The following is a 25,581-nucleotide window of genomic DNA, read 5'->3' as shown; positions in this document are numbered from 1 at the left end:
TGATTGATTGTTGACTGATCAAGAGGAAACCAGCTCAGAGATTAAATGCCTTGCCCAAGGTCACAAAGCCAGTAAGTAGCAGAGGTGGAATCCAGAACCCTGATGCTCCTTCCACTCAACTTCATTCATCTATAGAAACTGGAAAACAGACACTTGACAGCATTGAAGGGAAAATGACTTATACATAAAATAGATTTACTGGAAAAAATAGCATTGCAGAGCATAATATTATAGTCAATTATAACCTGGGTACTTTTTGTTTACTTCTTTGTATGCCAAAGATTTCATCACCTAAAGGGGAGGGCTCACTGTTCAAGAAATTTCTTTTTTTCAGCTGATTGAGGAACAAGAAAAGAGGAGTCTATGCAAATATTTTTTTTTTCAGTTTATTCCTGGCATAACATAAGCCCTTAAGCAATGCTTTTTTTAATTCATTCATTCATTTTTATATTTTTTACATTTTCTTTTCATAACACATTTCTCCCCTTTTAAATGCCTCAGCAGAAAATAATCTTTTGTGAGTTAAAACTTTAAAGAGTATCATATGTGTGTTTATGGGAAATCTGGAAATAATTGAGATGTGAAAACAAAAGGCTTCGATAAAACTCTAGAAACCACTCTTGTCTTTCAGAATATTGTTTTAGATTTTGTTTCCAGTAAACAGGCATACCTTTTCTTAAGCAAATCCAAAAGATGGAAATACTGATTTGGTTTTAAAAAAAAAACGAAACTAAGAAGTTATTTTTCTATTTGCAGAATTTGACTCCAAAAAACTCACAATATTATTATTTGTAATAATAAGTTCTCCTGATACATTTAAAATATTATTTGATGTATATTCAAGGGAGGCATACCTCCAAGGGTATAACTCTAACCTGGGTTGGAAAAAAGAGCTTCAGTATTAATCTAGTGTAAATTAGGTTAAAATAGTACTTAAATAAAATTTATTGTATTTTACATGTAGCCAAAGTAGATTCTGAGGATGATTTCATTGTAGAACCTGAAAAGTTATGTTTGCTTAACTTTTATTTGTTCATCCATTGACTAGTAACTCAATAATACTAGTTAGACCCATTAAAGGAGCTGCATATATAGTCATTGCCACCGATGTTTAAAATTTTAGATTGTAGACTCCAGAGGAGCAGGAACCATACCTTGTTTAGTTTAGATCTGGTAGGGCGAGCCAAGTAAGTGGGGAAAACCGCTACAAGTTTGGGTTTGTCTTTGGTGTGCTCCTCTGGTCCTACCTTGCAAGTCATACTTTCATATGCTGCTTCCTGGACTAAATAAGTCCCTCCCAGCCGGCCTACCCTTACCCAACAGGGCCCTCTTTTCAATATTTATTTCTTCTTTCTATCATCAAAAATAGATCTGCTTTCATATAATTATCACCTTGGCAAAGATGGCTAAAAATTAATGCATATATTACCTCTTTAGGAATATTAAAATTTTTAGAGAGGACTCAGTGACTAAAATCAGTCAGTCAGTCAATCAGTCAGTAAGCATTTATTAAACACTTAGTATGTGCCAGGCACTGTTTAGCTCTGGTTATACAAAGAAAGGCAAAAACATAGTCCTGGCTCTCAAGGATCTAATGGAAAAGATAGTATACAAACAATTATGTGCTTGCAAGTTATAGACAGATGCAATGTCATCTCAGAGCTAGAAATTTTTGAAAGGTGCCGGGGGAGGGGGGGAGGGGAATGGATGCTGGAAAGGTGGAATTTGAGCTGAGTGTCTTAAAAATAGAGGAGATAGAGGCAGCTGGGTGGCACGGCGGATAGAGCACTGGCCCTGGAGTCAGGAGGACCTGAGTTCAAGTCCTGCCTCAGACCAGACACTTGACACTTACTAGCTGTGTGATCCTGGGCAAGTCACTTAATCCCAATTGCCTAAAAATAAAGAATTAAATAAATAAATAATAGAGGAGATAACTCAAATGCTTTAATTTCTGGCAGGTGATAGAAGATATTTTAAAACTTAAATACTACTACTCTGATTATTGATTGATTATGATTTAAAAAAAACCAAAGGTTTCCTCAAACCACTTAAATTTCTTTTGTGTGTCCTGAAGCAAGCCACATACCCTTGTATTGCATGTTTTTCTTCCTCTGATCTGCTTTTTTTCTTCAAATTTAAAAACGTTTTAAGTTGTTACTCCTTCCCACTGCCTCTCCTCAAACTGAATGCTTAAAAAACAAATCCCCACATTGGCTGTTTCTAAAAAATGCATGTCTTATTCTGTCTATCACTTCTCTGGGAGGAGGTGGCTGGCATGAGGTAACACCACCTTAGTTTCCATTTAAGACTACTATGAAAACAGCTACTATAAATATTTTTGTACAAATGGATCCTTGATCAGCTCACTTTTTAACTTGTCCAACTTTGGACTTTCAGGCCCTGATCACTAGCTTGGTATTTAAAATCCTGAATTCCATGATGCTGTTTGAATAATATTTCTTGGTTCCTCTTCCCAGTAGAGTGACAGTCTGAGCTCCTGGAATGTTGTGTATGCTATCAGACGTGTTTACTTTTGCATTTGTTTTATTAAACTGTTTCTCTTTGTTATAAGGGAAGGTTCGATGCCCTCGAGAGAAGGGGGATGAAAGGGTCACATTGGGAAATAAATGGGATGTAAAATCAAAGTGAAAGGCACCAATTTTTAAGGAGTAAGAGAGGAAAAAAGAATATTTGTTGTGTGCTACAGTTGTGCTTATCAGGGAGAGAGATGCCTTTATATTAGATTGCACCTCTTCACTGTGGTATTTGAGTTGTACCTGTTATCCACTCCCCCCATACATATGCTCAGTTGAATGTATTCTGTATGCTAGGCAGCAAGGTAGCCAAAAAGAAAAATAAAACTACAGGCACACATGAGGTACCAGGCCCCTACATCTGTCTCTTCGCTCTCTTCTTGACCCTGCTTTTAATCCTACCTGATTAAATAAATGCCTAAATATTTTTGTAACTTTAAAAATTATTAAGCAGTAAGGGAATGTAGAATATGCAAAAAATATATCCATTGTCTCTTTTTTCTGATCTCAGCCACAGCTAGCTATCTATTAGTAATAGAAATACTGCATATTCCAGTTAATAGGAATAGTCCGTAAGGATGGTTTAACATAAAGACAGTTCCTTAAAAGAACTAAAAAGAAAAGACCTTTCCTTTTATCATTTTATCCAGCTATATGGGTCTTAATCATGAATTTTCATATATGGTCAAGGGGAAGTTGGAGAGTTTGGGAATGTCAGGTAATTGGCACAATTTGAATAAACAGAAACCAAGTTCATTGACTCCTTTGCAAAACTGCCTTTACTCCATCCAAGTCATAGGAATGACTGTTTTCTTTAAATGTTGACCTTATAAACTCCAAGGACCATTATCCCAATTCAGACTTTCACTGAGGAATTGGGTCCCCCAGAGCCAGGCTACATTTCCCCCTCAAAGATCTAGGGCTACCATTGAGGGGCTGAGGGTATCTGTTGAATGTCTTCAACTTAAACCCCCATTCTGGTGTGTTCTTTCCCAATATTGCTCTAGTACCATTTAACCATTTAATGTCAATTAACTTTTGGAAGAGTTTTTACATTTGCCAGGCTGGAAGTCACAAAACATTCTTCCTCAGTACCTGGAGGCTCACTCTCCCCACCTTGGTGCCTGGGGAGAATTAGCTCTAACTGAAACAATTTGTTTAAACCATTCACCCCACTAATTTCACTTGCCAGTTCAGCATAGCTGGATGAATTGTTGTCTCTTCTTATCTGCCTTCTATTCACTTCTGTGTGGGTTCAAGCAGATTGCCCAGGACTTCATTCCTCACTGGTCTCAACTGTCAGTAAAATCAGACATGGACCCCCAGTTCTCCGGAGCTTCTTCAGAAGCTCACAAAGTCATAGCCTTGTCCAGTATTCCTTCATCTAAGAGCAGGAAAGAATAGACACAGCAGACATAAGAAAACAACCATACCATATACATGGCTTGCCTGGTGACCTGGGTGGGGAACTCGCTCTCTACCCAGAGACTTACTACCCTCCTCACTTGAATTTAGCCAGATAAAAGAGAAAACCCAAATCATCTGGTTAGTGTCATTTGTAGGCATTCTTAGTTCTGGCTCAGAAGCCAGTTGAAAGGCTCCTCTTCTTCATACAGACTTGAAACAATGCCTGTGCTCTGAAGTCCATGTGGGGATTATGTCAGCAGAGCATGCTCATAAGGACACGGCTCTAACTGGCCAATCTCAGTCCCTTGTTTCATAAGTATAAAGTTTTTTTTTCAAATGCCTTTACAAGGAATCCTTGTGTTTTGTTTCTAAATGCTTGGACAATTCAAAATTAAGTAGAATTTTGACCACATTTGTTTGAGGACAAATATAGAAACTTAATTTTTCCTCTCTGTAAAATCCATATTCTTTGTTTTTATTGCTATCTTTTGCCTTTACATCATCTTTATTTCCAAATACATCACTTTTTCCTCTCCTACCCAGAGAGCTAACCCTTGCAATAAATGATTTTTAAACCAACAGGGGGGGAAAAAAGTAGTTAACAGTGTATGATCTGAGTCTGACAGTACTTGCATTATTCTTTACATATGTCCTTTTTATCCTTATATCCTTCTCCTCTGCAAAGAAGTGAGGAAAGTGCACTTTCCTATCTCTGCTTTAGGGTTTGACTTGGTCATTATAATTATGTAACATTCCAATTCTTTTATTGTTTTTCCTTCCATTTACATTACGGTCATCATGTATATAATTTTCCTGGTTCTGGTAACTTCATTTTGTATCAGTTCACATAAGAATTCCCATGCTTCTCTGTGTTCTGCAGATTCATTGCTTCTTAATATTCCATTATTCACATACCACATTTGTTTAGTTATTCCTTAATCAGCCTGCTTCCTTTCCACTACACAAAGTACTGCTTCAAAACAATCAACAAGCGTTTATTAAATGTTTACTATGTGCCAAACCAAGTGGTAAGTGGTAGAGATACAAAGAGAAAGAAAAACAGCTCCTGCCCTCAAGGAGCTTGTATCCTAAAGGAAGCAAGGGTATAAATTTCAATAGGCACCTATAAGATAACATACACAGTTGAAGGGAGTTAATTTTAGAGGGAAAGAGCTAGTAACTAGGAAATGGGGGGGGGGTGAAAGACAGAGGAACAGACTCCTATAGAAGATTACACTTGAAAAGTCTGGTAGGAAGCCAGAGATTCTAAGAGGTATAGGTGAGAATGGGAAGCATTCCAGGCATGAGGGACATGGGGAACATGGAGATGGGAGATGGAGAGATTAGTGCTGGATGTATAGAACTGGAAATCATGATCAAAGATGATAATTGAACTCATGAAGAGATCACAGAATTAAATATAATAGAACAAAGAAGAGGGCCAATAACAAAGTCTGCAGGAATACCCACAGTTAGTGGTTATGATGTGGATGAAGATTCCAGATAGGCTGGTGGAGAACTAGTGTCATGAAAACCCAAAGAAGAGAGAGTATTCAGGAGAAGAAAAAGATCAAGAGTGTCACATGCTCCAGAGAGATCAAGAAGGATGAGGATTGAGAAAACATTGTAAGATTTTGGCAGTTAGTAGCCATGGGGAGAGCAGTTGTAGTGGAATAATGAGGTCAGAAGCCCCACTGCAGAGTGAGAAGAGAGGAAGTGAGGGTACCCACTGTGGATTACTTTTTTCAAAGAGTTATGCTTAAAAAGTGAGAAGAGATAAAGGATGATAGCTACAAGAATAGTAGAATCTAGTGAGGGGGTTTTTAAGGGTAGAGAAAATGTGGGCATGTTTTTAAAAGAAAAATGCTGAAAATAAAGTAGTGTCTACAAGATAGCAACAATTTGGATAAGGATTGAAAAAATTACTTACCTGAATCTTTCCAAATACAAAGAGTCTTGACATTATGCAGGCAAAGTATTTGGATATTTGATTGATTTTTAAAGTTGCTATCTGGATATTTAGCATCCTGTAAATGGTGTAACTTATAGTCATGGAAACAGTATACATATATGTTTGCGTGTATGGAGATATAGATGGATGGATGGATGGATGGATGGGTGGATGGATGGATGGATGGATAGATATTTCCTTGTCTTTTTAGTGAGGGTTCAGATGTTTTGTTTTCCTGCTGCATTTTGCACGAGGACAGAAGGCAAAGGTCAGGTTAGGATAAAGTTTTTGTTAACCACATTGATTGCTCAAGGCAGCATTTTCTGTTATAATCCAGAACTAAATTGTCCTTTTTTAAAAGAAAATAACCTGAAAATGCCTGCATCTGTATTACTGCTAACAATTAAAACTGTATGCAATATAGCATAAATACTTGGCTGACTATTGTGAATGATGGAATTACTCTCATTTCTAAGATTAGTAGATTAAACTGACCCTCACATTTATGTTGTCAAAAGTTGTTGTGTATGCAGGAGTTTTTGCCTTCAGAAATGACAATAGACTCTGGAGGCTTGTAGAGAAAGGAGAATTTCTATTTAAATCATTTGTGGTTATAGAGGAAATGGATGCCAGACCAGAATTTCCATGATACTAACTAAAACTCAAAAGTTAAATCCACTTTCATGGTTAGCTAAGGTATTGAGAGAGCCGTCAGACACAGATTATTTGAAGGACTTGTTATGACAATGTCACGCAGTCTACCAAATTTATCTTTAAATATGTGCGTGTGTGTGTGTGTGTGTGTGTACACATGTATTTTTTAAATTTTACAGGGCGCTTTCTCACATTTTTACCTCCTGTCTATAGAGAGGGAAGCTTAGATGTATAATTCTGTTACATGTTGACTGACACAGAAAGCCAGTGTCTTAGTAGCAGGCAAATAAAAGATAGTTTTTAATTCCTACTTTGTAGCTCAGCCCACCTTAAATACAGTGGACTTCTTCATCTGTTTTCATCTAGATATAACCATAAAATGCTTTGCAAATATACTATCAAGTAAAATGTCCAGGCTTTAATAGATGCATAATTTCATCCACATGATCTAAGTGGTACAGTGGATAGAATACTGGGCCTGGAGTCAGGAATACCTGAGTTCTAATCTATCCTTAGATACTTACAAGCTGTGTGATCTTGGGCAAGTCATTTCATTTCTGTTTACCTCAGTTTCCTCAACTGTAAAATAGTGATGATAATAATAGTGTGCCATGGTTGTGGTGAGGATCAAATGAGATATTATTTGTGAAGTGCATAGCACAATACGTGACACATAGTAGGTGCTATATAAATGCTAGCTATTATTGTTGTTGTTACACCAAATACAGATCACAATCCCTCCACAATGAGTTTCTGTAGCTAAAAAAATGCACCACCTTCTCTTACTTTTGCTAGACTGGTTCTTGGATGATAGACAATGTCAGGTAATGGGCACATACCCTTTGTTGAGACCTGATAGATCTTGTGTTATGTCAGTGACCCCTAGTCACCTCTATACTACAGTGAAGTATTAGAGTAGAATTTTAGTGGAGGATTGTCAAGTACTATAAATCCTAAATTATAACATTATTTGTTTGTGTATTTGCCACCTCTTTACTATAACACCAAATTTACCCTGGCACTGGCACTTAGGGTTCCCAGAGGGGTGACTCATATGTGTGACTACTCAAGCTCAGTCAGCCAGCAGACCCAGTTAGCTTTTAGAAAAGGCATTTGTTCAAATGGCATAGTAACAATAGTTGTTCCAAAACATTTTTCTCAGAAACATGGGGCTTACTTTCCAAAGAAAACACACAGACTCAAAGGGGAAAGAAAATAGGTATGAACTTAAAATACAGTGGTAGTGAGGTATATGTTAAGGAGACAAACATAGCTAAGAACACGTGCTTCACTCTGTACTCTGAGTCTGTCAGTTCTGTGTCTGAAGGTGGATAGCATGTTTATTGTGTTGATCAGAGCTCCTAAATGTTTCAAAGTTGTCTAGCTTTATAGTATTGTTATTATTGTAGAAATTCCCCTGGTTATGCTTACTTCAGTTTGTATCAATCCATACAAGCCTTCTCAGGTTCTTCTAAAACCTTCTTTTCATTATTTTTTACCACACGATAGTATTAATCACCTTTATATATAATAGCTTGTTCAGCCATTCCCCAATTGATGAGCACCGCTTCAGTTTCTAATCGGTCTTTTTCCTCTTTCTTTGATTTCTTTGGGGGCATAGACCTAGTAGTGGTATAACTGGGTCACAGGATATGCCCAATTTATTAGATTTTTGAAGATAGTTCCAAATTGCTTTCCAGAATGGTTGGATTAGTTCACAGCTCCACCAATGATGCATTAAAGTACCTGTTTTCCCATAGCCTCACCAGCATTTGTCATTTTTCTTTTTAATCAGCTTTGCCAATCTGATAGATGTGAAGTGGTACCTCAGACTTATTTCGATGTGCATTTCTCTAATATAGAGAATTTTTCACACAAGTATTGACAGTTTGGATTTCTTCCTTTAAAAACTGCCTATTCATATCCATTGACCATTATCAGTTGGAAAATGGCTTTTACTCTTATAAATTTGACTCACTTCCCTCTATATCTTAGAAGTGAGACCTTTATCAGAGAAATTTGCTACAAAGATTATCACCCCAATTTCATGATTCCCTTTTAATTTCAGCCACATTGGTTTTGTTTACGCAAAACCTTTTTAATTTTACATATTCAAAATTGTTCATCTTGACTCCTGTGAATCTCTGTCTCTTGTTTGGTCATGAACTCTTTCCTGTCTACAGATTGAACATGTAATTTCTTCCGTGTTCCTTTAATTTGCTCATGATGTCATTTCCTATGTCTAAATCACGTACCTATTTGGAGTTTATCTTGGTATATGGCATGATGTTACTCTACACTAAGTTTCTACCAGAGCACTTTCCAGTTTTCCCAGTAGTTTTTGTTGAATAGTGGATGAACATGTGATTTTATTAATGGAAAGTCAATAAAGAAATTGTATCATCATCTGCCTGAGGACCACTGGACCTTGCTGTCTGACTTACAGCTAAATATATATGGGATATACCATATTCATAACTGGAATCTTTGGGTTTATCAAACACCATAGTACTGTGCTCCTTTGTTTCTGTTGCATACCTAATCTGTGATAAACCTCTCCCTTTCTTAGCTGGTACCAAGTTGTTTTGATGACTGTGTGACTATGTTATATAGTTTAAAATCTAGAATTTGCTAAAGCTAATATTTTATCTTGCTAAAGCTAATATCTCAGTTTCTTTGCTGATTCTTTGGGGTTTTCTAAGTAAGCCACCATTTTACCACCAAATAGGGGTAATTTCTTCCCTCTTTACCAGTGTGATTACTTTAATCTCCTTCTCCTCTCTAAATGCCTTTGCTAACATTTCTAGAACTATGTAAAATATTTTTTTTCAGCCAAAGACAAGGTTTATTAGAATATCCATCATATTGGGCAGACTCTTAAGGAGTCTGAACATGAGTAAGCAGTTGCTAGATTATAGCAACCTAAATATCCAAAGTTAAGGAAATTTGAAAATAAATTGTGATTTATAATGTTAATAAATGCAGTTAAGCTCAACAAGTATGGAAAAAATAAAGAAATGCAGAAAGATCATTATGAAAAATACAAAAAGAAAAAAAAGCAAAACCAGAAGAACTACTGTTTGTGAGGAAAAGTAAATGGGAATAAATGGGAAAAGAATCCCACTTGGAGCTTGGAGAAATTGACTGAAAATTATGACATTGATAGGTTGGAATTTATTTGAGGGTAAATAGTTGCAAAGCAGATTTTTAAAAATTAATTTATTTTGATTTATCAACAGTTACTTCTGTAAGCTTTTGAGTTTTAAAATTTTCTCCCCCTCCATTCTTGCCTCCCTTCTCCAAGATGGCACATGATCTGATATAAACTATACATATACATTGTGATTAAACGTATTTTCACATTAGTGATGTTATAAGGAAGAATTAGAACCAATAGGAGGAACCACAAGAAAGAAGAAACAAAACAAAACAGAAGAAAATAAAATAGCAAATAGTATGATTTGATCTGCATTCACACTCCATAGCTCTTTCTCTGGATGTGGATAGCATTTTCCATCATGAGACCTTTGGAGATATCTTAGATCCTTGCATTTCTGAGAAGGGCAGCGTTAGTCATTGCACAATGTGGCTGTTACAGTGTACAGTGTTCTCCTGGTTCTGTTTACTTCACTCAGCATCAGACCATACAAGTCTTTCCAGGTTTTTCTGAAGTCCACCTGGTCATCATTTCTTATAGCACAATAATATTCCATTACATTCATATACCACAACTTGTTCAGCCATTCACCAGTTGATGGGCATTCCCTCATTTTCCAATTCTTTGCCACCACAAAAAGAGGTGCAAAGCAGATTTTAAAGTAAGGCAACAGAACTCATAACTGTGAAGGAGAAGTATTCTTATCAGAAAGATGTAGAAGTGAAAAAGGAAATAGAGAGGTTATGTAAACAGTAAAAATAGAGAATAACTAAACAGCCCGTGTGTTCTATTGGTATCAACAGGCAGTGTACTAGAAGAAGGCCTCTAGTACATTGTGCTAACCCCCTTTATAGGATGTATATAGACAAGAGTTGCATAAGATGAAAAGTAGTATATGGATTGTTATCTGCATCACAAATGGGGAGGAATACTGACATTGATGAAATCATAGATACCTAAAAGTATAAAGTATCCAAAACATTTTTTAAAATTAGTTGAAATTAATTATGAATTAATTATTAATAAATGAAATTAGATAAAAGGGAAAGGAGAAGGAAAAAACTATCTACATATCTACTAAGCTAGAGATCATAGAGAGTAATTACAATATAGGAAGTGTAAATACCCTGTAATTTTAATTCTAATAATCCAGAGACATTTATTAAAAGGCCATATAAGCATGAAAAGACTATCAACAAAAGCTTGACTTAAAAAAAGTGAATTGCTGAAACAGGGAGAGAATATTGACTGAAGCAGTTATTGGCATATTTTGTGCTTTCTTCATATTATTTGGTGTCTTAGACTTGTATCTTCCTTGTCTTCTATATTGTTGTATCTCAGAAATGTTTTCTAAGTGCAAAAACTGGCCAAGGTTTTAGGACTTGAAATTTTTAACTTCTTTTGAAATATCTCATAACTACAGTAATTTTTAAAAAATAGTATCTTAAAGTGTAACACAAAGTATAATACTCTGGGGTTTAGAGAGTGTTTTCACATTCACAATCCTCATAATTCTGTTTTAAGGCTAATATTGTTGGACCAGTTTTACAGATGAGGAAACTAAGACTGAGAGAAATTGAGTGATTTCCTTAGTGTCACCTAACTAGTACATGGTTGAGTGGGACTTGAACCTAGCTCTTCCTACTATGACTTCCAAGTCCAGGGCTTGTTAAGTATAACATTTCTGAGGGCAGAAAGCCACCTATTGACTTGCTAAACAAAAAAAAAAACACTTTATAACACTTAGATATGGGAACTCAAAAAGAAGACCTAATAGGACCTAACGGTGGGCAGCGAGGTGGCACATTAGATAGAGCACTGGGCTTGGAATCAGGAAGACTCATCTTCATGAGTTCAGATCTAATCTCAGACACTTACTAGCTGTGTGACCCTGAGCAAGTCATTCAACCCTACTTGCCTCAGTTCTTCATCTGTAAAATAGGCTGGAGAAGGAAATGGCAAACCACTCCAGTATTTTTGCCAAGAAAACCCGAAATGGGGTGACAGAGAGTCAGATGTGACTGAAACAACTCAAGGGCAACAATAGGACCTGACTGTAGCCCTGCTGTGGCTAATAAATCTAGGTAGAAAACACCAAGCGTTCTCATCACACTGCCAACTGTAATGGATGTCAACTCATGGAGGTTTTTTGATTTGACTGTCTTTATTTAGATACTTGCAGATCCTGTCCCATAGTAAAGGAGTGGTTTGTATACTTTGGGAATCAGCTGAAGCAGCCAGAACTGGTACAGCCCATAAAACTAGACATCCCAGGTAGGATCAAAATTAACTTTACTAGAAATATTTCATATTAATATATTTATCATGTATTCTGTAACTCTAATATGACTCCTTCACAAGAAGAGACCAGATGTTAAAATATAAAATATTCATACATTACCAAGACTTTTAGCCTTTAAACCAGTAAAAAAAAATACTGTATCATGTTGAACTGAATTCTTACATTATAGTTGAGAAAGTGGGGCTAAGAAAGGGAATTTTGAGGGTAGAGAAGAAGGTAGAAAAAATAGGTTATGATTCATGGAATCATGTATTTTGGAAGTGGAAGGCATCTTAGAAACATCTAGTCCTCTCTTTGTTTTATAGGTATAGATGGTTAAGAAAATAGCGTCTGAAAATAGAGATTTAAATTCCTGAACCAGGGCTTAAAATATGGGAGTGTTGGGTTCATGACCATGGATAAAGTACAACGGCTAGTAAAAATGTATTTGCGTTGAGCTTCACAAAACCACTTAGAAGAGTTTTAAATGAACAGGGAAGGAAGAGGGAAAAAACTATCTACATATCTACCAAGCTAGAGATCATAGAGAATAATTACAATATAGAAAGAATAGTAGTAGAAATGTCCAGAAATTCACCAAAGACGAAGTCCAAGAAAGGAACCAGCAATAGAATCTGTGTCTTCAGATGTTAATATACAACATACTGCCTCCCATAGGTATCAGTGAACCTTGTTGAGTTGAGACATGTGACTGAATATAATTCTGGAAAAGTATGCTTTGTTCAAAAGAAATAGCACACGTTTTATAAACAGTATGGGGCTGAAATAGCATTCCATGATATGTTCATGAAGAAATCCAGAAACCAAATAGGGGAAAAACATTATGGAGAACATTTTGGGAAAGATCATTTTGGGAAAGACCATAGGGAACCAGAAAGATAAGCAATATTGTCATTAAAATATACTAGAGACTCCTTGAATAGAAAACAAAACAGGTAAGGAAGTCCCAAAATTATGATATAGCAGTAATGAGGGACTTTCGTTATCCGGACATCTGTTAGAGATATCTCTGCCCAAAACAGAGCGTCTAATAATTTTTTGGTTTTAATAACAATTGAATCCTTCAAAAGGTAGAAGAAACAAAAATAGCAGCTGGTATTCTGGACCTGTCAACAAGGGAAAAAAATTTGATTGCTGAAATGGAAATGATGGAAACTGTGGAGATAAGAGGTAGCTAGGAGAGTTTTAGACCTGGAGTCAGGAAGACCTAAGCTCAAATCCAGCCTGAGACATTTTTTAGCTGTGTGACTCTAGGCACGTCATTTGACTTCTGTCTTCTTCAATTTCATCACCTATAAAAAGGGAATAATAATGCCCCTACCTCCCAGAGTTATTTTGAGGATCAGATCTTTGTAATATTTGTAAAGCACTTTATAAATAAAAAAATTAAATTAAAATAAAGCTCTATATAAATGCTAGTAATTATTACTGAAGATGAGGAAAGGAACACTGTTAGAAATTGTGGTAGAGCAGGAGGAAAAAGCCGGGTCTTGTCTGACCTATACCCTGGATTTTTTGAGAACAGATTTCAAAGGTTTTCAGAGAAAAGGATAAATAGCATCCCATGGCCTAAAACCACAAGGGCAAATCAGCCGAGGAGGGATGGGGAAATTCTTAGTAGTGAAATTCCAAATATACAAAGAGAAGCCATTCTACTGAGGGATAGAAGAGGAAGAAGCCTAAAGAAACCAGTGGGGGGGGGGGTCTCATCTACAAACTTTAATACCAAACAGATACCAAGGATGGAAAAAAGGACTATACAAAAGTGTGTGAGTGTGAATTAACATTTTATTAAGCACCTACTATGTGCCAGGTATTGTGGTGGGCACTGGGGATATAAATACAAAGAATGAAACAAACCCTATTCATTAGGAGCTTATATTCTAAAGGGGGAGACTTTCCCCCATTATTTTTATATAATATTTACATGTAGAATTATGTACGATAGTGAATAAATACAAAGTACTTAAATACAAGGTATTTTGGTGGGAATTAGGAAAGGCTTTCTACAGAAGATGGTGCCTGAGTTGCAACTTAAAGGAAAAGAAACTCTGAGGAGTAAATAAGGGGAGAGTGCTTTCCAGGAAGGTAGGAATGGCCATATGAAGATGATAAGAATATCAAATGTGAAGAAAGAGAAGACCAGTTTGTCTGGATTGCAGAATATGGGAAAGTGTGTGAGTAATATCTGGTGAGGCTGGAAAAATGGGTTGGGGCCAGTGGTGTGGGGCTTTAAAAGCTAAACAACAAAGTTTATGTTTTATTCTAATGGCAAAATGAAGCCTCTGGAGGCAACCAAGTAGGGGAGTTACGTGGTCAGATCTGATTAGCTTAAGGAGAATTATTTTGGCATCAGGGTCTAGGAAAAACTAGAGTGGGGAGAGGCTGGAGACAAAGAGATCAATCAGGAGGCTGATACAGTAGTTTAGGCCAGAGGTGATGAGAGCTGGAACTAAACTGATAGCTGTGTGAGTATGAAGAGTGGTCAAATTCGAGAGCTGTTGTGGAAACAGCAAAATTTGTCAACTGACTCAGTCTGTTGGGTGAGAGACAGTGAGGGGTCCAGCATAATGCCAAAGTTACAAGCCTGGGAGACTGGAAAAATGGTGGCAGCTTTCATAGAAATGGCAAAGTTTGGAAAAGAGGAGAATTTGAGGGGAAAGATAATGAGATAAGGGAAAGATAATGAGTTAAGTTTTTACACAAGTTGAGTTTAAGATGTCTCCAGGATATTAGGTTTGAATTGTCCAATGGGCGCGTTGGTGGTATAGAAATTAAATTCAGGGGGAGAGTAAGGAGAGGTAGGGGTGGAGGGGAGGAAGGGAAAGTATTATAATGTATGGTTTTGTATGTGTATAAGTGTGTGTGTGTGTGTGTGTGTGTGTGTGTGTAACTCATCTGCATATAAATAATTAAAACCACAGAAACTGCTGAGATTCTCAGGAGAGTATAGAGGGAGAAGGGGGCCTAGGACAAAACCTTGAGAAACACCCACAGTTAGATGGTGTGAGCTGGATGAAGAAGTAACAAAGAAGACTGAGAAGGAACAGTCAGCCAGGTAGAGTAAAAACCAGGAGAGAGTATCCAGGAGAAGGGAGTGGTCAGTAGTGTCAGAGTCCACAGAGTAGTTGAGAAAGATGAAAATTGAGAAGAGATCGGGGGCAGCTAGGTGGCACAGTGGATAGAGCACCAGCCCTGGAGTCAGGAGGACCTGAGTTCAAAGCTGGCCTCAGACACATAACACTTAACTAGCTGTGTGACCCTGAGCAAGTCACTTAACCCCACTCCTAAAAAAAAAGAGAGAGAGAGAAGAGATCATCAGATTTGGCCATTAAGAGATTATTGGTAACTTTGGAGAGAGTTGTTTCAGTTGGAGTGGTGAAGTCAGAAATCTGATTACAAAGAGTTGAGGAGTAATGGAGGGAAGAGGAAGTAGAAGCAGTAATTATAGGCAGCTTTTTTTCAAGGAGTTTGAGAAAGGGAGGAGACATTTAGGACAACAGCTTGAAGGAATAGTAGAAGTGGAAGGTTTTTGGGGAGGAGAGAAATTTGGGCATGTTTGAAGACAGTAGAAGAGGAATCAATAAATAGGAAAAGGTTGAAGATTTAAAAGAGGGAGTATTGTTGAGGATACAGTCTCCTGGAGAAGATGAGTGGGAATGAGATGATATGTACAGGTAGTGGTTTTGACCTTGACAAAGAGAAAATCCACATCTTTTTCAGAGATTTGGGGAAAGGAGGAGACAATGGGAGATTATGTCAGGAAGTTTTGAGATGAAGAGAATGGGAGAAAAGTGAGCCTCAGTTCTCAGAGAAGTGAGAGGCAAGGTCCTTAGCTGAGAGAGGGGAGGGAAAGGGGAGTTTAGGGAGGTTAAAAGAGGGAAGAAAAGGTTTTGAGTAGCTTTGGTAGAGAGTGAGATAGAGAATCAGTTAGAGATGAATAAAAGGCCCACCTTACTGCAGTGAAGGCCCAGTTGAGGTTGGCTAACATGAATTTGTGTCGTACCCAATCAGCACAGTCGTGATATTTTCTGTAGCTGCCTTCACCCACTTGTGAGTAGAAGCCAAGGAGGCAGATGATTGGAGTCATTCAGGGCTAAATTTTGGCAAGAGATGAGGGACAGTATTCAGAATGAGCTGAGGTTGGCAAGGAATGCTAAATACTTAAAGGTGGTGGGGGTAGAGTGGGGAGAAACAAGATAAATTTATTGGGGAAAACAAAAGACTGAAAAGGGGAGCATAACCTATCATTCAGGTGTAATGGGAAGATAAACCGTGAAGAAAAGGAAGAACTACTCAACTCTTATTTTGTCTCTGTTTTATATGTCAAAAAGAACAATCTTTGAACTAGAAAAGACCCAACAAAAAATGGCCACCTAGATGTTGAAACCCACCTTAAGGAGGGAGATATAAGACAACTTCTATTTGACCTTAGCAGAGCTAAGTGAACTGCATCCCAAAATATTGAAAGGGGAAAAAAAAACCCTGGCAGGTAAGACTTCTGATCCCAAGCAGGGATCCTTGAAAGATCATAGAAAATTTAAAGACTGCTGCATCCTCAGAGAAGGGCAAATGTTGGAATAATTTTCAAAACGGGAAAGAGAATGGAGTCAGCAATTTATAAACCAGTGAGTTTGACTCTTTTGGCAAAGTCATTGAAGATATTATGAAAGGGAAGGTTAGTGAACATCTAGAAAAAAGAAATGGTGATTACATTAACTCAGCCTGGCTTTCTCAAGAACATGTGTGCCAGACTAACCTTATTTCCTTTCACGTGAGAGTTGAGGGAAAGTGGACTGCTGCAGTAAATATTCTCTACCTAGTTTTTAGCACAATTTTAGACAAAGTTTCTTATACTGTTCTTGTGAAAAGCATGGATAGGTGTGCACTAGAGTTTAGGACAGGTGGCTGATCTAATTCCCAGATCCAAAGACTGATCATTAATAGTTATAGGTCATCTTGGAAAAAAGATTTAGTTGGTTTGTAGATTTTGTTCTTTTCATTTATGTTGTTGTTGTCGTTGTTCTGATTACTTCATTTTTCCTCAGTTCATTTGCCTTTCCTACTTCATTGTATTCATTATATTCATTGTTCAGTAATATTCAACTGTCAGTCAGTAAGCATTTATTAAGCACTTACTATGTGCCAATTACTGTTCCAGGAATGCAAAGGAAGACACATTCTAATAGAGGAAATTGTACGGGAAAAAAAAACTGTACAAACAAGGCTTATGCAGTGTAAATGGAAGGTAATTCATTACAGTGATGTGTAGCAGTTTGTTTAGCCGTTTCTTAATTGATGGGCTTCTACTTTATTTCCAGCTCTTTGCTACTGCTATAAATATTTTGGTGCCTGTGGGAATTTTGTTTTCATCATTGAGCTCCTTAGAGTATATGCCTCTCAGTGGAATCAAAGAGTATGGACATTTTCATTACTTACTTTGCTTGACTCCAAAAGGTTTTCCAGAATGGTTGGACCAATTCATATCTTTGCCACTGATGTATTAGTATGAATATTCCCATCTTTTGATCCAGCATTAAAAGACTGGAGCTATTCGAAAAGGAATATATATAGTAGGTTCCCCTTTACTGGGACTCTTCAGACAAAAGCTGGATGGCCACTCAGGATGTTCTAGAGCAGATTCTTGATTAGATATGTTTAAACTAGAGACGGCCTCCCTGGTACCTTCTAATCCTTAGAGCTGGCCCAATGTCACACACAAAGCATATGGCAGACCCTAGATTTCCATCCATGACTCTCTTACCCAGAGCCACTCAAAGAGTTCCTAGAGTCTGTCAAGCTTGTGATAGCAGCTGGTTATTCAGAATCAGAAGGGGAGGTGGGGTAGATCTCAGAGTTAGAAAGGATTAATCAATCAACAACATTTATTAAGTACCTTCTCTGTGTCAAGCACTGTGCTTGGCACTGATGATAAAAAAAAACAAAAATGGATGGTCCTTGCCCTTGAGGAACTTACAGTCTAGTCAGTGGAGATAAAATGCACATAATACAAAATAGATGCAAGACAGAATGACTAATATGGAAATGTTTTACATGATTGCACATGTATAACCTGTATCAGATTACTTCCTCTCAGGGAGGGGAAAAAAAGAATTTGGCGCTCAAAACTTTAAAAAAAATAATGAATGTTAAAAGTTGTTTTTACATGTAATTGGGGAAAAAACAAAATATTATTTTAAACTTAAAAAAATAAATGCAAGATAATTTTTGGAGGAAAGCACTACCAACTTGGGAGACCAAAAAAAGCCTCTTGTAAAAGGTGGTGATTGAACTGACCCTTGAAAGAAATTGAGGATTCGAGAAGATGGCAGTGACAAAGGAATACATTACAGGCATGGGGAGCAGCCAGTGCAGAAGTACAGAGGGGAGACAAGTGCTGAAGAAGAGGGAGGTCAGTTTGGTTGGATTGCAGTCCAACCAACACAGGCTGCGGGTGTATGTGAAGGGGGGGAGACATGTAACAAGGCTGGGAAGGTGAGCTCACAGATGGCATCTGCAATCTCCAGAGCCAAATCTCCTGACCTCGTTCAAAGGGCCTCAGTCAGATCTGGCTCTGTGAATAAGATGCCAGTCTGCAAACTGGGTAGGAGATCCCTCCCTCATCACAAAGTTAGAGGCCAAGGCCGTGGAGGTGACTGAATACACCTCCCTCTAGTCTAGTTTTTCAGCTTGCCACCAGACACAAAACTGCTGAAACATTTGTTTTAAAAGAGTGAATGTGTGTGTGTGTGTGTGTGTGTAAGAAAGTTGTGTGTAAAAAAAGATAGAAGGAGGACATTGGGCCCAGGTTGTGAAAAACTATAAATGTCAAACAGTACTTTCTATGTTATTCTCTAGTGGAGAATAAATTTAGAGAGAATGCCACAGATCATTCAGGCCAGTGCCTGTCAGAAGCAGGGCTCATCTTTACAATATCACTGACAAGTGAAGGCAGCCCTCTTTGCTTTTACACAGTTTTATTATGGGGAAGTTTTTTCATATATTGAACCAAACCCTAACTCGTAATTTCCATCCATCATTCTTAGTTCTGTCCTCTGGAACCAAGTAGAACATGTGTAATCCCTCTTCCATATGACAGATAGTACATAAAATATTTAAATGTTAAAATGTTGCTAGCTGTGAAGATTCAGTGAAATATACAAAGGTTCTTTCTTCCTGGTCAAATGATATTCTCCCCCAGGATTCTGGGTACTAAAATGTCTCCCACAGTCCAGCCTATGCTTACCTTTTCTATTAAATTTATTTTCCTTCACAATACAGTCCAGAAGGTGTCATCCTGGCCAGCAGAGGACAGGAAATTGAACCTTCCCAAACTATACACCTGACAAAATGAATACCTTGTCTTTATGTTTGGTCAGGAGCCTAGGGCTGAGTTATTTTCTTTCTGTACTTCCTCAGACCTATCCCACAGTTCCACCTGAAACAAATTAAGCCAATCAATCCCTAGTAAAATCCACATTTGATAAACCCTCTTGTCAGCCCTGTAGACCACCATGTGTATTTAAGTCTAGAAGCCAGATGAGGTTTTCACAGAGCAAATATTTAACCCCAGTGCCCAAAAAAGCACCTTCTGCCCCTTTAACAGGAAGTGAGGTGCTTCCAACACTGGGATTAAATCTTCCATATAATCATACAAATTTCTTATTCCTTGAAATGCCCTATTCTTTCAAGCAGTCAGAGCATCAACTAATAGGATCCTTGGGGATGCCATTTCCTGACCTTCCAGAATATCTGGAGAATATTGTCCTGGGAGAGGTAGTAATTAAAAATAAAATATAAACACAAGAGAAGAAAACACATTTAGCTTACTGCTTGTAAGTAAAAGTTGAAGCAAGGTAAGTAACTTTCTTCCAGTAATGGTTATAAATGGCATCCATTCTCTTGACTTTTGCCTTGTGTTTTATTTACCAGTTTTATTGGATGATTTATAGAGTTGACAGTGCATTTCTTGAATGAGACATTACAGATGTACCTTATTTTATGCAGAAATAGTAGTCATTTTTGTATGTAAATCTAATTTTTAAGCTTGTATCATGTATTAAATGCATTGAAAAGTGGCTACTTAAAGGCATACAATGATGACTGCCAGCAATGACAGTAATCCCTTCATCAAGCAAATAATTTACTCTTGGTTTATGTTTTTTATAAATCTCCAGATTTTTACAGATCAGATTTGCATAAGGTGGGAGCTGCCTATATAAATTAGGTCTAATAGGTTGGTTATTACCAACCTATTGATTTGTTGATCATTTTGCAGAGTTCTAGACCTGGAATTAATTTAAGTCATTCTAATAGATTAGGTAGATAGATAGGGGGGTGTGTGTATGTGTGTGTGTGTGTGTGTGTGTGTGTGTGTGTGTGTGTGTGTGTGTGTGTGGATTGTCAGGAAATACAGCTCATATTCAGCCATGCTGAGGAGTATGCTACATAAATTACCTGTAAATAAGCCTCTCTGGATTTATGTGTGGGAAAAAATAATTGCCTTTCCCAAATATTTTTCTAAATTATTGACATTCTATATTTGTATACATTTGATTCTCTCATACCTGCGTAATGTATAACACTGCCCTATAGCAGTCAGCACTGAATATAAGCACAGATCCATAGCCCCATTTGAGAGCATGTCTAATATGGGATGAATATGGCCATGCACAATCCCCTGCCCAACCACACAATCACAGTATTTACATATGCTTTGAAGGGCTCCAAATATAGTTTCAAAGCATGTATTGGATTGAGATGAGTGCCTTCTCCACACCCTCAGGTACTTTGATAAATCTGCCATCTCATCATTGTGGGGGCTTTTCACTGGGGCAGATCAGAATCTTTCCATGCCTTCTCGTACTGTATTTTTCATCCATGCGTTTCAGTAAATCTTCCATAGAGGATCTATCCAGCACTGATACTTTGGAGAAACTGAAACTTGGGTTTTGGAACTTGTCTTATAGACATATTGAGAACTGAGAATTAAAAATAGAGGAAAATATCTCCCCACCTCAAACTGGAAAAAGTAATTCATTTCATGTTAAAGGATCTCAGAACTACTAGGGGAGATTTGCCTTGGAAGAAGGAAAAGTAGAACACCTCTAAGGCTAGGCAGAAATTCACTTTACAGGACAAATTTTTCACAAATTCTTAGTGTGAGAAAACAGCTAAGAGTTTGAGACTACACAGTTTTACCATTCTACATATAGACCAGAAACTTAAAGAAGAGAAGGGCATGCATTTTGGTGTTTATTTTTAGTGGTCTATTGTCAATCTCTCAGAGAAGAAATATTTTTCTAAAATTTTGGCATTCCATATTTGTATGCATTAGACTCTCTCATGCCACTCTTTGTACTTTTTTTCTCCATTGCCTGAGTGTAAGTCACCAAATAAGGACCTTATTTGGAGAGAAGTTGTCCTAGGGAATTTTTTCCGATTCTGTATTCCATCAGTCAAAGTTAGACCAAACCAAAAAAAGTAGCTATCTCAAAATAAGTTATTAGAAGTACAGACATTTTATTTTTATTACAAGCAGTACTTCTTTTAAAATAAAAAAACTAAGACTGTAGAAAGGGTTTATATAAGACATTTATTTTCCATCTTTTTATCCTTTGAAAAATAATACTAAGAAACCAATTCAGTAAGCATTTATTAAAAGCCTTTTGTGTGCAAAGTACTGTGGTTAGCACTGGGGATACAAAGGGAAAAAAATGCAGTTCCAACCTGCCCGCAAGGAGCCTGCACTTTACTTGGGGGACATACCTGTAAAATGTGATCATTTGAGGAGATAGAGCGCACTGTTCAGTGAGGTGACATATGAGCCAGAGCCCTAAAGAAAGGTAGGATGCTAAGAGACAAAAGTGAGGAGGATGTATGTCAGTGTATTGGAGACATCCTTTTAAAAAGAATTTTTAGAGTAAGGGACAGCTAGGTGGTGCAGTGGATAGAGCACCAACCCAGGAGTCAGGAGGACCTGAGTTCAAGTCCTGCCTTAGATTCTTAGTAGCTAACTGTGTGACCTTGGGCAAAGCACTTAACCCCAATTGCCCCCCCCCACACACACACACACACACACACAGAGATGGAATGCTGAGTTTGGGGAATAGCAGTTAGGACATTTTTGGCTACTCTGTAGAGCGCATGAAGGAAAATAATATATAATATGATAAGAAAGGTAGACTGGTGAAAGGCTTTAAAAACTAAGCCAAGTAGTTTCTAATTTGTCCTTGGAGTCAGTAGGAAGCCACAGGAACTTCTGGAGCAGGAAGGTGGCATTGTTAGACTTGTGCTTTAGGAAGATTATTTTGGCATCTGTGTGAAAGATGAAAAAGAGAAAGAGGTTGGAAAGGAGAATGAGGCTGAAGGCCAGGAGCCCCATTGGGAGGCTGTTGCAATATTCCAGGCAGAACCTGAATTGAACTGCAAGTGGAGAAAAAGTCAGATGCAAGGTCTCTTCTGGAGGAAAAAGCAACAAGAATTGACAACTTTGAAATGTAGAGGGTGGAGAAGATTGGAAGGTGGCTCCTGGGCAGTGAAACTGAATGCCTGAAAACATGGTGGCACCCTTAACACGAGGAGGTAAACTTAGAAGAGGAATGGTTTTAGAAGAGAAAATAATGAGATCTGTTTTAGGTAGGGTGAGTTTGAGAAGCCTACAGGAACAGACAGTTCAGAATGTCTCTTGGGCAGTCCTGAAGTGCTAGAAAAAGACTTGGTTTGGGTTATCTGTATAGAGATGGTCCTTGAATCCATGACAGCCGATGAGATCACCAAGGCAGAGTAGAGAAAGAAAAGAGGGCCTAGGACAAAGCCCTGGAAAACACAGGCAGTCAGAGGATGAGATGTAGATAATGACCCAGCAAAGCAAACTGAGGTAAAGGACTCTGACACGTACAGATGGAGGAAAACCAGGAAAGAGGAAGGTCACCCAGAGCCCGTGTCTAGGAAAGATGGTCAACAATGTACAGTAATGCTTTACATTATAGTGTGAATTAAAGAAAATGAGTAATTATTCATCACCGTCCCCAATCAATGTCAAGACACTAGGGTATGGTTTTGATGAAATTTTATAAATATTAAACTTGTGTATTGTTTGCTTCATATAGTAAATCACTGAAATTGAGACCATTGGAACTAATTATTCTCCAGTGCTGATTTGATTTTCCAGGCAACCCAAATAGTTATTTTAGGATAATGAAGAGCCTTCAGTGCTAGTACACATTTTGTATACAGAATTCAAGGGTTAAAAAGAATACTAAGAGGTCATCTAGTTTAATTTCCTATTTCCAGGCAAAGCCAGACCTACCAAGTATGTCTTCTGATCAGTTATTTCAAGGAGATAGAGTAAACTAAAATATTCACAAATTGCAAAGACAAATGGCTTAGAATTAAACATCTTACTCTTGATGTTCACATTAATGGTAAAGTTTTTTTCCCCCTATTCTTCTGAGAAGTGGGTGTTTGATGAGCGTGCTCTTTTAATACATTGTCTCTTACTGAGGAATCTAACACAAATGGCCAAAAGCCTTCTCATTAAAAGGGGGGGAGCCCTCTTTCCTATAGTACAACATGATTTTGAACAGGATTTAGTGCTTCCTAAGTAAAGCCAAATAGAAACCATAACTGCTTTTGAACAAAATTAGGGAAGGGAAGAACCTATTCAAGCACAAAAGGCACATTGTCTCTCATTATTAGCCTATTTTATTCAAATAGTTTATTCATGCACATGTATTCACATGTTTATATGTGTGTAAATTAATATATGTGCATATTTGCCCATTAATATCTATGTATTTCATTATTTTTACTTTATCATGAAAAAAATCACCTCTCGTAACAAGAAGGTAAAGCTTGTGACTAGCCTCACTTGTCCGATTACACCTCTTAGAATACTCATATGTGCCCTGGACATCCCTCACACATATACCTGTCTTCTCCCTTCTTCAACCCCGACCCCAGAAAAACCTTATCAAATGTTGCTGTATCCCATGAAGATGCCTCAAGGACTTGTATATGCTAAGAAGCACCGAAAAAGGAGGAATTTTGCTCCAGAATGAATATGCTTGAAATGACTATTACTGCCTCCAAAATTTAGAGATTACTTCTCAAAGAACTGTGTATATGTGTTTGATGTTGTTCTCTTCTTTCCTTCAGTTTTTGAAAAAGATATTATCAACTTTATATACAATTTCAATTTTAAAAAGCTGGAAAACCTAACTCTACAGAACCCCTTTAGTGGTCAGAATTCTTTTAAGGAAATAATAATTGAACTTAGCATGATTTCCTGGTGACTTAAGGACATTTTGACTGCTAAGAAGTTTATAGGTTTACATAACATTGCTAAATGCAATTAGGTTTTGGGTTTTTGTTTGTTTGTACAAAATGATGAAATGATGGCAAGTAAAACATGTCCTAAAGAAGCTGTTTTGATATATGTGTGTATCTTTTACTATAAAGTGGATTATTTCAAAGTTCTGATGTTTCAGTTTGCTCCCATATAATACCGTTAAAGCTTTGCATTTTGACACCTAAAGTATGTCCAGCTATGGGGCAGACAGGTGGCCTAGGTGGAGAATGGTTAGAGCATTGGACTTGACATAGGAAGGCCTGAGTTTGAATCCTGTCTCAGCCACTTACTAGCTGTGTGACCCTGGACAGGTCACTTAAGCCTGTCCGACTCAGTTTCTTCATCTGTAAAGTGAGGAGCTGGACTCAGTGACCTCTAAGTTTCCTTCCAGTTCTACATCCATTATCCTATGTAAAAATGTTCTTGTCAAAACTTTGAAGTTTTTGTGTATGAATGTAGTGTTTTAAATCATTAAATATTACTTGTGCACTCAAGTTAGAATAGGTGCACTCAAGATAATATGATTTCTTTGTCTTTAAAATGAGCTTACACAATCATCATCTAAAAAGAAAAACTGAGCTTGAAATCTTTATAATTCTATTTTCTTAGAAGACTTTAAATAGAAATCCTATTAAATTTTGATGCTTCCCAGAGTATAGTGCCACAGAGCCATAGCACAAGGATTTAGATTTTGCCTGGCACGATTTTTACAACAGCATTTTCTGTGAATTTCGAATGCAGTAGATATTCTAAGCAGTGTAATAATGTAGTTTCGCAAGCATGAAATTATACAACACATCCGTGTAAATATAGAGTTTAATGATATCGAGATGTTAATGCATTCTACCCAGTTTATATCTGAATGAATTATTTGCTTATTATAAATAAGCTATTGAGGCTTAACCAGCCAGACTAAAGATTTAGTATGCATGTGAGCATTTGGGGTTTGTTTTGTTTTGTTTTGTTTTGCTTGGGCCAAGAATTCTGAATCCATAGAGAACACTAAATAAATGTTAATTTAAATTGAATTTATGAATTAAATCCCCCTACAAATGAATTTGAGGAGTAAGATCTTAGCATGTTTATTTAGAAGTATCACCTCTCACATCCTGAGAGAGGCCTAAACTAGTCAGTTCTGTGGTTTTCTCACCCTAGGAATATGCAAGGAGAATATCCATAAGATAACTCTTAAACCCAGCTATTAAAACACTTATTTCCATATAA

At 37.3% G+C, this 25,581-nt stretch overlaps 1 protein-coding gene across 3 annotated transcripts in view; it reads left to right on the top strand.

Annotated features, from left to right (window-relative positions):
- The window catches only part of FAM120B (family with sequence similarity 120 member B), a 118,214-nt gene that overhangs the window by 21,484 nt on the left and 71,149 nt on the right, over window positions 1–25,581 (top strand). For 2 of the 3 annotated variants that reach the window (XM_020972023.1, XM_078155029.1), the window contains one exon: window positions 11,876–11,977. The exons of the other annotated variant lie outside the window; for it this stretch is intronic. In XM_020972023.1, coding sequence (XP_020827682.1) covers window positions 11,876–11,977 — 102 coding nt within the window. The remainder of the gene's footprint in view (window positions 1–11,875; window positions 11,978–25,581) is intronic. 3 annotated transcript variants of the gene reach the window in all.

Source organism: Phascolarctos cinereus, unplaced genomic scaffold (assembly GCF_003287225.1).
Source record: "Phascolarctos cinereus isolate Bilbo 61053 unplaced genomic scaffold, phaCin_HiC Scaffold_5;HRSCAF=322, whole genome shotgun sequence".
NCBI classification, from domain to species: domain Eukaryota; kingdom Metazoa; phylum Chordata; class Mammalia; order Diprotodontia; family Phascolarctidae; genus Phascolarctos; species Phascolarctos cinereus.
The sequence above is the reverse complement of the archived record's forward strand: the minus strand, read 5'-3'. Positions and strand labels throughout refer to the sequence as shown.